This window comes from Nerophis lumbriciformis, linkage group LG16 (assembly GCF_033978685.3).
Source record: "Nerophis lumbriciformis linkage group LG16, RoL_Nlum_v2.1, whole genome shotgun sequence".
NCBI lineage: Eukaryota > Metazoa > Chordata > Actinopteri > Syngnathiformes > Syngnathidae > Nerophis > Nerophis lumbriciformis.
This window is the reverse complement of record NC_084563.2, coordinates 26,882,636-26,895,861: the sequence shown is the minus strand read 5'-3', so window position 1 is coordinate 26,895,861 and position 13,226 is coordinate 26,882,636. Positions and strand designations below refer to the sequence as shown.

General features: G+C 36.0%; 1 protein-coding gene across 3 annotated transcripts in view; it reads left to right on the top strand.

Annotated features, from left to right (window-relative positions):
• Nucleotides 1–13,226, top strand: part of fstl5 (follistatin-like 5) — a 570,108-nt gene that overhangs the window by 279,872 nt on the left and 277,010 nt on the right. For all 3 annotated transcript variants that reach the window (XM_072914911.1, XM_061976896.2, XM_061976895.2), the window contains exon 5: nt 2,099–2,295. In XM_072914911.1, coding sequence (XP_072771012.1) covers nt 2,099–2,295 — 197 coding nt within the window. The remainder of the gene's footprint in view (nt 1–2,098; nt 2,296–13,226) is intronic.

Here is a 13,226-nt window from a genome sequence, read left to right as displayed (position 1 = left end):
TGTGACGGGGGTGACCTTCACGTCTGCCAGCAGCCATTTATCTTTTATTCATGTTGTCATTTGCCAGCACAGGCAGCTTGTCTGTCACATGACTTTTGTCACATGACTCCTGTCACATGACTCCTGTCACATGACTTGTCAGAAGTGCTCTGTGATGTTCCTGCATCACAATCCCATTAAATCTCCTCTTCCACCTGGGTCATGTGACTTCTGATCAGCACCTTTCAACGTAACATTCTGTCATGGATCAATAATAAGATGATCAGCAGTGGTCATGTGACCTCATCTGAGGTGGGTGGGGGTAGAGGGTAGCGCGGGGTGTATATTGTAGCCTCCCGGAAGAGTTAGTGCTGCAAGGGCTTCTGGGTATTAGTCCTGTTGTGTTTGTGTTACGGTGCGGGTGTTCTCCCGAAATGTGTTTATTCTTGTTTGGTGTGGGTTCACAGTGTGGCGCATATTTGTAACAGTGTTAAACTTGTTTATACGCCCACCCTCAGTGTGACAGGTATGGCTGTTGACCAAGTATGCAGGGCATTCACTTATGTGTGTGTGAAAAGCCGTAGATATTATGTGACTGGGCCGGCAAGCAAAGGCAGTGCCTTTCAGGTTTATTGGCGCTTTGGTTTTTGTCCTGGTCGTGGAACTGTGGACCAGCTCTATACTTTCGGCAGGGTCCTTGAGGGTGCATGGGAGTTTGCCCAACCAGTCTTCATGTGCTTTGTGGACTTGGAGAAGGCATTGGACCGTGTCCCTCAGGAAGTCCTGTGGGGAGTGCTCAGAGAGTATGGGGTATCAGACTGTCTGATTGTGGCGGTCCGCTCCCTGTACGATCAGTGTCAGAGCTTGGTCCGCATTGCCGGCAGTAAGTCGGACACGTTTCCAGTGAGGGTTGGACTCCGCCAAGGCTGCCCTTTGTCACCCATTCTGTTCATAACTTTTATGGACAGAATTTCTAGGCGCATTCAGGGCATTGAGGGGATCCGGTTTGGTGGCTGCAGGATTAGGTCTCTGCTTTTTGCAGATGATGTGGTCCTGATGGCTTCATCTGGCCAGGATCTTCAGCTCTCACTGGATCGGTTCGCAGCCGAGTGTGAAGCGACCGGGATGAGAATCTGCACCTCCAATTCTGAGTCCATGGTTCTAGCCCGGAAAAGGGTGGAGTGCCATCTCCGGGTTGGGGAGGAGATCTTGCCCCAAGTGGAGGAGTTCAAGTACCTCGGAGTCTTGTTCACGAGTGAGGGAAGAGTGGATTGTGAGATTGACAGGTGGATCGGTGCGGCGTCTTCAGTAATACGGACGCTGTATCGATCCGTTGTGGTGAAGAAGGAGCTGAGCCGGAAGGCAAAGCTCTCAATTTACCGGTCGATCTACGTTCCCATCCTCACCTATGGTCATGAGCTTTGGGTTATGACCGAAAGGACAAGATCACGGGTACAAATGAGTTTCTTCCGCCGGGTGGCGGGTCTCTCCCTTAGAGATAGGGTGAGAAGCTCTGTCATCCGGGAGGAGCTCAAAGTCAAGCCGCTGCTCCTCCTCCACATGGAGAGGAGCCAGATGAGGTGGTTCGGGCATCTGGTCAGGATGTCACCCGAACGCCTCCCTAGGGAGGTGTTTAGGGCACGTCCAACCGGTAGGAGGCCATGGGGAAGACCCAGGACTCGTTGGGAAGATTATGTCTCCCGGCTGGCCTGGGAACGCCTCGGGATCCCCCGGGAAGAGCTGGACCAAGTGGCTGGGGAGAGGAAAGTCTGGGCTACCCCGCGACCCGACCTTGGATAAGCGGAAGAAGATGGATGGATGGCGCTTTGTACTTCTCCCTACGTCCGTGTATACAGCGGCGTTTTAAAAAGTCATACATTTTACTTTTTGAGACCGATACCGATAATTTCCGTTATTACATTTTAAAGCATTTATCGGCCGATATGGATTGAGAGTAGCGTTCAAGACCATGTGTGTGTGTCAATGATGCAAGTGTTGCATAATCGAACAACGGCGTTTGTAATCACGCCTTCTTTCAACACGCCAACGCTATTCACCTTTTAATTTGGCTTCCCTCCGTCTAAATCATGGTTTTTTCTCCCGCTTTTTTCCTCCCCAGATGACAACTGTGGGCTGAGCGACTTCCGCAGGCTGAAAGTGGCGATGCTGGAGCTGTACGACAAACTCTACCAGGGGTCAAAGGTCCACGGCGCCCACCGGGACAACATGGCCGCCAGGAAGAAACTGGTGGACGAGATGTTCGAAGGCTTCGACGCGAACGGCGACACTCACGTCTCCGCTGCGGAACTTTCCCAGGTACTACACTCATCTCCATCCTGTCATAAAGAGGATCTCTGGCTGACGTTTTAGCAGTCAACCCTGACAAAGTTGGAGGAGTATAAGTAAAAGACTAAAACAGTAATAATAATAATAACAATAATGGATTTTATTTGTAAAAAAAAAAGCACTTTACATTGACTAAACAACCTCAAAGTGCTACAGTACAGTATATTATAAAAAATAAAAAATAAAGATAATAAAAGATAAATAAAAATAAAAACTTGGACAGCCAAATAGCTACAACGAGTACGCATATAAGTAAAAAAAAAGGCTTTTTTTAAATAATGTTTTTTAAGCCTTTTTTTAAAAGCATCCACAGTCTGTGGTGCCCTCAGGTGGTCAGGGAGAGCGTTCCACAGACTGGGAGCGGAGGAGCAGAAAGCCCGGTCTACCATTGTTCGTAGCTTTGTCCTCGGAGGTTGAAGGAGGTTAGTCTGTCCGGAGCGGAGGTGAGCAGTTCTTTGAGGTAGAGGAGGGGCATTTCCATGGAGGCACTGGTGGGTTAGTAGGTACAGCAGTGAGGTCTTGCCAAAAAGAGGATCTTTGACTTCTGTATTTTGTATTAGTTTTTTTTCAGTATAACCTTTGTGTGTCATTATAAAACAGCAGAACGCATCTGTATTATAGATGATCTTTGGCTGCTGTTTTTGTAGTATGACTTTAAAAACAAAAGTACTCTTATCAAACAAAGGAACTTTGAGGAGAGTTTTTGCATTTGGTGTTTTAAAACAGCCAAACAAACTCGCCATGTAGACAATCTTTTAATAGTGGGTTGTTTTTCTTTTTTAGTACGACCATAAAAAGAGTAATCTGGTCAGATAAAGTAGTACTGCCCCTGTCAAATAAAGGATCTTTGACTTGAGTTTTTGCATTTAGTCTTTAAAAACAGCCAAACAAACCCGCCATATAGACAATCTCTTATTAGTGTTTTTTGGTTTTATTTTTATTTTTTAGTACGACCATAAAACCAGTTTTGCAGTAGATCTTAAAAACTACAGAACACTCCTGTCACATAGACGATCTTTGACTAAAGTGTTTGCAATAGGTCCATAACAACTGCATAACAATGAAGTCTACTACAGGATCTTTGACTTCTTGTTTTTTTGCATGTCGTCTATAAAACAGCAGAAAACATCTGTAATATAAATTATCTTTGGCTAGTGTTTTTTTGAAGTATAACCTTGAAAACAGTACTGTCCCTGTCAAATAAAGGATCTTTGATGAGATTTTTTTGCATTTGGTCTTTAAAAACAGCCCAACAAACCAGTCACATAGACAATCTTTGAAAAGTTTTTGTTTTTTTTGTTGAGTTTTCTGTTGTTTTTAAAACTCATGGCAAAAACTCAAGTCAAAGATCCTTTATTTGACAGGGGCAATACTACTTTATCAGACCAGATTACTGTTTTTAAGGTCGTAAAAAAAAAAAAAAACACTATTCAAAATTTGTGTATATGACTGGTTTGTTGGGCTGTTTTTAAAGACCAAATGCAAAAAACTCTCGTCAAAGATCCTTTATTTGACAGGGGCAGTACTGTTTTCAAGGTTATATATGTATATTACAGATGCTTTCTGCTGTTCTATGGACTGAATGCAAAAAAACAAGAGTCAAAGATCCTGTATTAGACTCGATTGTTATGCAGTTGTTATGGACTATTGCAAACACTCTAGTCAAATATCTTCTATGTGACAGGAGTGTTCTGTAGTTTTTAAGATCTACTGCAAATTTTAGTCCAAGATACTTCATCTGACCAGATTACTGTTTTTAAGGTCGTACTAAAAAAGAACCACTATTCAAAGATTGTCTATACAACTGGTTTGTTCGGCTGTTTTTAAAAACTAACTGCAAAAACTCTCGTCAAACATCCCTTGTTCTACAAAAACAGCAGCCAAAGATCATCTATAATACAAATGTGTTCTGCTGTTTTATAGACAAAAAACAAGAGTCAAAGATCCTGTATTAGACTTGATTGTTATACTATTTTTAAAGACCTGGTGCAAAAACACTCGTCTATATGTCAGGAGTTTTCTATTATTTTTTAAACTTATGGCAAAAACTCAAGTCAAAGATCCTTTATTTGACAGGGGCATTACTATTTTATCTGACCAGATTACTGTTTTTAAGGTCGTACTAAAAAAGAAAAGAAAAACATTATTCAAAGATTGTCTATATGACTGGTTTGTTGAGCTTTTTTTAAAGACCAAATGCAAAAAAACTCTCGTCAAAGATCCTTTATTTGACAGGGGCAGTACTGTTTTCAAGGTTATACTTAAACAAAAACACTAGCCAAAGATCATTTATATTACAGATGCTTTCTGCTGTTTTATAGACTAAATGCAAAAAAACAAGAGTCAAAGATCCTGTATTAGACTCGATTGTTATACAGTTGTTATGGACTTATTGCAAACACTCAAGTCAAAGATCTTCTATGTAACAGGAGTGTTCTGTAGTTTTTAAGATCTACTGCAAAATTTTAGTCCAAGATACTTTATCTGACCAGATTACTGTTTTTAAAGTTGTACTAAAAACAAAGAAAAACATTATTCAAAGATTGTCTATATGACTGGTTTGTTGTTTTTAAAAAAAAAAAACAAATGCAAAAAAACTCTCGTCAAAGATCCTTTATTTGACAGGGGCAGTACTGTTTTCAAGGTTATACTTCAAAAAAACACTAGCCAAAGGTAATTCATATTAAAGATGCTTTCTGCTGTTTTATAGACTAAATGCAAAAACAAGAGTCAAAGATCCTGTATTAGACTCGATTGTTATACAGTTGTTATGGACCTATTGCAAACACTCTAGTCAAATATCTTCTATGTGACAGGAGTGTTCTGTAGTTTTTGAGAGCTACTGCAAAACTTTAGTCCAAGATACTTTATCTGACCAGATTACTGTTTTCAAGGTCGTACTAAAAAACACTATTCAAAGATTGTCTATATAACTGGTTTGTTGGGCTGTTTTAAAGACCAAATGCAAAAACTGTTGTCAAAGATTCTTTGTTTGACAAGAGGAATTCTGTTTTTAAGCTCATACTACAAAAACAGCAGCCAAAGATCATCTATAATACAGATGTATTCTGCCGTTTTATAGACTTAATGCAAAAAAACAAGAGTCAAAGATCCTGTATAAGATTTGATTGTTGTACTATTTTTAAAGACCTGGTGCAAAAACACTTGTCTATATGTCAGGAGTTTTTTGTTTTTTTAAACCTATGGCAAAAACTCAAGTCAAAGATCCATTATTTGACAGGGGCAGTACTACTTTATCCGACCAGATTACTGTTTTTAAGGTCGTACTAAAAAACAACACTATTCAAAGATTGTCTTTAAGACTGGTTTGTTGGGCTGTTTTTAAAGACCAAATGCAAAAAACTCTCGTCAAAGATCCTTTATTTGACAGGGGCAGTACTGTTTTCAAGGTTATACTTAAAAAAAACATTAGCCAAAGATCATGTATACTACAGATAATTTCTGCTGTTTTATAGACTAAATGCAAAAAAAAAACAAGAGTCAAAGATCCTGTATTAGACTTGATTGTTATGCAGTTGTAATGGACCTATTGCAAACACTCTAGTCAAAGATCCTTTATGTGACAGGAGTGTTCTGTAGTTTTTAAGATCTACTGCAAAACTGTAGTCCAAGATAATTTATCTGACCAGATTACTGTTTTAAAGATTGTAGTAAAAAAAACACCTTTGTTTGACAAGAGGACTTTTACTACAAAAACAGCAGCCAAAGATCATCTATAATACAGATGTGTTCTGCTGTTTTATAGACTGCATGTAAAAAAAAAACAAGAGTCAAAGATCCTGTATTAGACTTGAATGTGATACTATTTTTAACGACCTGGTGCAAAAACACTCGTCTATATGTCAGGAGTTTTCTATTATTTTTTAAACCTACAGCAAAAAACAAGTCAAAAATCATTTATTTGACAGGGGCAGTACTACTTTATATGACCAGATAACTGTTTTAACGTCGTAGTAAAAAAAACACTATTCAAATATTGTCTATTTGACTGGTTTGTTTGGCTGTTTTTTTAAAGATCAAATGCAAAAACTCTCGTCAAAGATCCTTTGTTTGTCAAGAGGACTTCTGTTTTTAAGGTCATACTACAAAAACAGCAGCCAAAGATCATCTATAATACAGATGTGTTCTGAAGTTTTATAGACTTAATGCAAAAAAACAAGAGTCAAAGATCCTGTATGAGACTTGATTGTTGTACTATTTTTAAAGACCTGGTGCAAAAACACTCGTCTGTATGTCAGGAGTTTTCTGCTGTTTTTAAAACCTATGGCAAAAACTCAAGTCAAAGATCCTTTATTTGACAGGGGCAGTACTACTTTATCTGACCAGATTACTGTTTTTAAAGTTATACTGAAAAAAAAAACACTATTCAAAGATTGTCTATATGAATGGTTTGTTGGGCTGTTTTTAAAGACCAAATGCAAAAAACGCTTGTCAAAGAACCTTTATTTGACAGGGGCTGTACTGTGTTCAAGGTTATACTTGAAAAAAACACTAGCCAAAGATAATTTATAATACCGATGCTTTTTGCTGTTGTATAGACTAAATGCAAAAAAACAAGAGTCAAAGATCCTGTATTAGACTTGATTGTTATGCAGTTGTTATGGACCTATTGCAAACACTCTAGTCAAAGATCTTCTATGTGACAGGAGTGTTCTGTAGTTTTTAAGATCTACTGCAAAACTGTGGTCCAAGATAATTTATCTGACCAGATTACTGTTTTAAAGATTGTACTAAAAAAAAAACACTATTCAAAGATTGTCTATAAGACTAGTTTGTCCGTCTGTTTTTAAAGACCAAATGCAAAAACTCTCGTCAAAGATCCTTTGTGTGACAAGATGACTTTATACTACAAAAACAGCAGCCAAAGATCATCTATTATACAGATGTGTTCTGCTGTTTTATAGACTGCATGCAAAAAAAACATGAGTCAAAGATCCTGTATTAGACTTAAATGTGATACTATTTTTAACGACCTGGTGCAAAAACACTCGTCTATATGTCAGGAGTTTTCTATTATTTTTTAAACCTACAGCAAAAAACAAGTCAAAGATCATTTATTTGACAGGGGCAATACTACTTTATATGACCAGATAACTGTTTTACTGTCGTAGTAAAAAAAAACACTATTCAAATATTGTCTATTTGACTGGTTTGTTTGGCTGTTTTTTTAAAGATCAAATGCAAAAACTCTCGTCAAAGATCCTTTGTTTGTCAAGAGGACTTCTGTTTTTAAGGTCATACTACAAAAACAGCAGCCAAAGATCATCTATAATACATATGTGTTCTGCTGTTTTATAGACTTAATGCAAAAAAACAAGAGTCAAAGATCCTGTATTAGACTTAAATGTGATACTATTTTTAACGACCTGGTGCAAAAACACTCGTCTATATGTCAGGAGTTTTCTATTATTTTTTAAACCTACAGCAAAAAACAAGTCAAAGATCCTTTATTTGACAGGGACAGTCCTACTTTATATGATCAGATTACTGTTTTTAGGGTTGTACTAAAAAAAAAAAACACTACTCAAAGATTGTCTATATGACTGGTTTGTCCGGCTGTTTTTAAAGACCAAATGCAAAAACTCTCGTCAAACATCCTTTGTTCTACATAAACAGCAGCCAAAGATAATCTATAATACAAATGTGTTCTGCTGTTTTATAGACAAAAAACAAGAATCAAAGATTCTGTATTAGACTTGATTGTTTTACTATTTTTAAAGACCTGGTGCAAAAACACTTGTCGAAATGTCAGGAGTTTTCTGTTGTTTTTAAAACCTTTGGCAAAAACTCAAGTCAAAGATCCTTTATTTGACAGGGGCAGCACTACTTTATATGACCAGATAACTGTTTTAACGTCATAGTAAAAAAAACACTATTCAAAGATTGTCTATACGACTGGTTTGTTTGGCTGTTTTTTAAGGACCAAATGCAAAAACTCTCGTCAAAGATCCTTTATTTGACAGGGGCTGTACTGTGTTCAATGTTATACTAGCCAAAGATAATTTATAATACAGATGATTTTTTTCTGTTTTATAGACTAAATGCAAAAAAACAAGAGTCAAAGATCTTGTATTAGACTCGATTGTTATGCAGTTGTTATGCACCTAATGCAAACACTCTAGTCAAAGATCTTCTATGTGACAGGAGTGTTCTATAGTTTTTAAGATCTACTGCAAAACTGTAGTCCAAGATACTTTATCTGACCAGATTACTGTTTTCAAGGTCGTATTAAAAAAACTCTATTTAAAGATTGTCTGAATGACTGGTTTGTCCGGCTGTTTTTAAAGACGAAATGCAAACATCCTTTGTTCTACAAAAACAGCAGCCAAAGAGCATCTATAATACAAATGTGTTCTGATGTTTTATAGACAAAAAAAAGAGTCAAAGATCCTGTATTAGACTCGATTGTTATGCTGTTTTTACTTGTTCCTTGGTGACAAAATTAGGAGAGCCACTGATATAGAAGATCTTTGACAAACATGTTTGCAGTCGGTCCCTAAGAACAGCGCTCCTGTCATGTAAAGGATCTTCGACTTGACTAAAAAGGAAACTGTTGCAGCTTCTATTGTTGATGGATTATGTTGAGCATGAACAAGCCGTGAGAGGCGAGCGAGTGAGTCCTCTTCAGCTGCGCTGGCGGCTGATGCATCTTTGCAGAAGCAATGGCGGGGTCAGAGGAGCCTCGCACTCAGCGGAGGCGTTCTTGTCAAGCATGAGATGATGAATCTCCTGCAGAATCAAACTCAGATCCATCCAATCGGGGGAATATTACTTCTCTGGAGGGTTTGGCTTTTGTTTAGTTTTGTCAGTGCCCTCTTCACTCTTTTTTTCTCGATCCATTTTCATCGACTGCACTTCACCGAAATCACCGTGCCGGATTTGACATCTCTTCATAATATTTACATATTTTTACATTTTGCACGGGTGTCAGTCTGACAGGAACCCCTGAGGCCAAATGCTAAGTCAATAAAAGATGCTTTTTATTAGAGAAAATACAAGACATGTACAGTCAGTCTGGGTTAGTTCTTACCTCATCCCTTACAGCAGAGATGGGCAAATATTTTGACTCAGGGGCCACATTGAGAGAGAAAATTTGTCTGGGGGGGCCAATGTGAATGTGTGTATAAATGATATATACACATTTAGATGTACAGTATGTTTTTTTACTGAATGGGGGAAACAAAAATGTAAATTAAAATAAAAAAATGAGGTTTACAATATTAACTATGAACAATAAAACAGTGAATATTAACAACATTTAAACATATTTTACTTCTCAGACCAAGCAAAACACAACAAAATGTAAAAAACAGCAAAATGTGAATGCAAAGTAAAATAAACACCTAAAATATGACATTTATCACATACAAATCTGCTGTACAGTATGTGTGTTTGGTCCCTTTTTTTCCAGGAACACTAATACCAAAAGTCACAATGTCGCATAGAGTTCTAAAAACGTTATGACAGACCACTTTTAAAAAAATAATAATGGACTTTTACAGTTTTTTACTGAATGGGACACCAAAAATGTACATGAAAATCAAATAAGTGGGATTTACAATATTAACTATGAACAATAAAACACTGAATATTAACAACATATGAACATCTTTTACTTCAGACCAAGCAAAACACAACAAAAATGTAAAAAACGGCAAAATATGAATGCAGAGTGAAATAAACACCTACAATATGATATAATATCACTTAAAAAAAACTGCTCTATAGTATGTGTGTTTGGGTCCCTTTTTTTCAGGAACAGTAATACCAAAAGTCACAATGTCCCATAGAGTTCTAAAAACGTTATGACAGACAAAAACGGAATGGAATCTTACAGTTTTTGACTGAATGGGACACCAAAATGTACATGAAAATAAAGAAAGTGGGGTTTACAATATTAACTATGAACAATAAAACACTGCATATTAACAACATATGAACATATTTTACTTCTCAGACCAAGCAAAACACAACAAAAATGTAAAAAACAACAAAATATGAATGCGGAGTGTAATAAACACCTACAATATGTTATATTATCACGTAAAAACCTGCTGTACAGTATGTGTGTTTGGCTACATTTTTTTCAGGAACAGTAATACCAAAAGTCACAATGTCCCATAGAGTTCTAAAAACGTTATGACAGACCACCTAAAAAAAACGGGATGTAATTTTACAGTTTTTTACTGAATGGGACACCTAAAATGTACATGAAAATAGAGAAAGTTGGATTTACAATCTTAACTATGAACAATAAAACACTGAATATTAACAACATATAAACATATTTTACTTCTCAGACCAAGCAAAACACAACAAAATTATAAAAAACAGCAAAATATGAATGCAGAGTGTAATAAACACCTACAATATGATATATTATCACGTAAAACTGCTGTACAGTATGACATTGGCTACATTTTTTTCAGGAACACTAATACCAAAAGTCACAATGTCCCTTAAAGTTCTAAAATTGTTATAAAAGACAACCTCAAAAAAACGGAATGGAATTTTACCGTTTTTTACTGAATGGGACACCTAAAATGTACATGAAAATAGAGAAAGTGGGATTTACAATCTTAACTATGAACAATAAAACTCTGAATATTAACAACATATAAACATATTTTACTTCTCAGACCAAGCAAAACACAAGAAAATTATAAAAAACGGCAAAATATGAATGCAGAGTGTAATAAACACCTACAATATGATATATTATCACGTAAAAACCTGCTGTACAGTATGTGTGTTTGGTCCCTTTTTTTTCCAGGAACACTAATACCAAAAGTCACAATGTACCATAGAGTTCTAAAAACGTTATGACGGACAAAAACGGAATGGAATTTTAATTTTTTTTACTGAATGGGACACCTAAAATGTACATGAAAATAAAGAAAGTGGGATTTACAATATTAACTATGAACAATAAAACACTGAATATTAACAACATATGAATGCCGTTCCTCTTTTACAGCTCAGACCAAGCAAAACACAACAAAAATGTAAAAAACAGCAAAATATGAATGCAGAGTGTAACACCTACAATATGATATATTATCACGTAAAAACCCGCTGTACAGTATGTGTGTTTGGTAACTTTTTTTCAGGAACACTAATACCAAAAGTCACAATGTCCCTTAAAGTTCTAAAAACGTTATGACAGACAACTTCTATAAAAAAAAGAATGGAATTTTACTGAATTTTTTACTGAATGGGACACCCAAAATGTACATGAAAATAAAGAAAGTGGGATTTACAATATTAACTATGAACAATAAAACACTGAATATTAACAACATATGAACATATTTTACTTCTCAGACCAAGCAAAACACAACAAAATTGTAAAAAAACAGCAAAATATGAATGCAAGGTGTAATAAACACCTAAAATATGACATATTATCACGTACAAATCTGCTGTACAGTATGTGTGTTTGAGTCCCTTTTTTTCCAGGAACACTAATACCAAAAGTCACAATGTCCCATAAAGTTCTAAAAATGTTATGACGGACCACCTCAAAAAAAACGGGATGTAATTTTACAGTTTTTTACTGAATGGGACACCAAAATGTACATTAAAAAATAAAGAAAGTGGGAGTCACAATATAAACTATGAACAATAAAACACTGAATATTAACAACACATGAACATATCTTACTTCTCAGACCAAGCAAAACACAACAAAATTGTAAAAAACAGCAAAATATGAATGCAAGGTGTAATAAACACCTAAAATATGACATATTATCACGTACAAATCTGCTGTACAGTATGTGTGTTTGAGTCCCTTTTTTTCCAGGAACACTAATACCAAAAGTCACAATGTCCCATAAAGTTCTAAAAATGTTATGACGGACCACCTCAAAAAAAACAGGATGTAATTTTACAGTTTTTTACTGAATGGGACACCAAAATGTACATTAAAAAATAAAGAAAGTGGGAGTCACAATATAAACTATGAACAATAAAACACTGAATATTAACAACACATGAACATATCTTACTTCTCAGACCAAGCAAAACACAACAAAAATGTAAAAAACGGTTAAATATGAATGCAGAGTGTAATAAACACTTACAATATGATATATTATCACGTAAAAACCTGCTGTACAGTATGTGTGTTTGGCTACATTTTTTTCAGGAACACTAATACCAAAAGTCACAATGTCCCATAGAGTTCTAAAAACGTTATGACAGACCACCTCAAAAAAACAGAATTAAATTTTACCGTTTTTTTACTGAATGGGACACCCAAAGTGTACATGAAAATAAAGAAAGTGGGATTTACAATATTAACTATGAACAATAAAACACTGAATATTAACAACATATGAACATCTTTTACTTCTCAGACCAAGCAAAACAACAAAAATGTAGAAAACAGCAAAATATGAATGCAGAGTGTAATAAACACCTATAATATGATATATCTTATCATGTACAAACCTACTGTACAGTATGTGTGTTTGGTCCCCTTTTTTCAGGAACACTAATACCAAAAAGTCACAATGTCCCATAGAGTTCTAAAAACGTTATGACAGACAAATACATAATGTAATTTTAATTTTTTTTTACTGAATGAGACACCTAAAATGTACATGAAAATAAAGAAAGTGGGATTTACAATATTAACTATGAACAATAAAACACTGAATATTAACAACATATGCACATATTTTACTTCTCAGACCAAGCAAAACACAACAAAAATGTAAAAAAACAGCAAAATATGAATGCAGACTGTAATAAACACCTACAATATGATATATTATCACGTACAAATCTGTGTTTGGGGCTGGCTGCTCTGTAAACACTCTGCTTTGTTCCTGGTCTGAGCTGCTGTGACCTAGATGACCCTAATAACTCCTAGA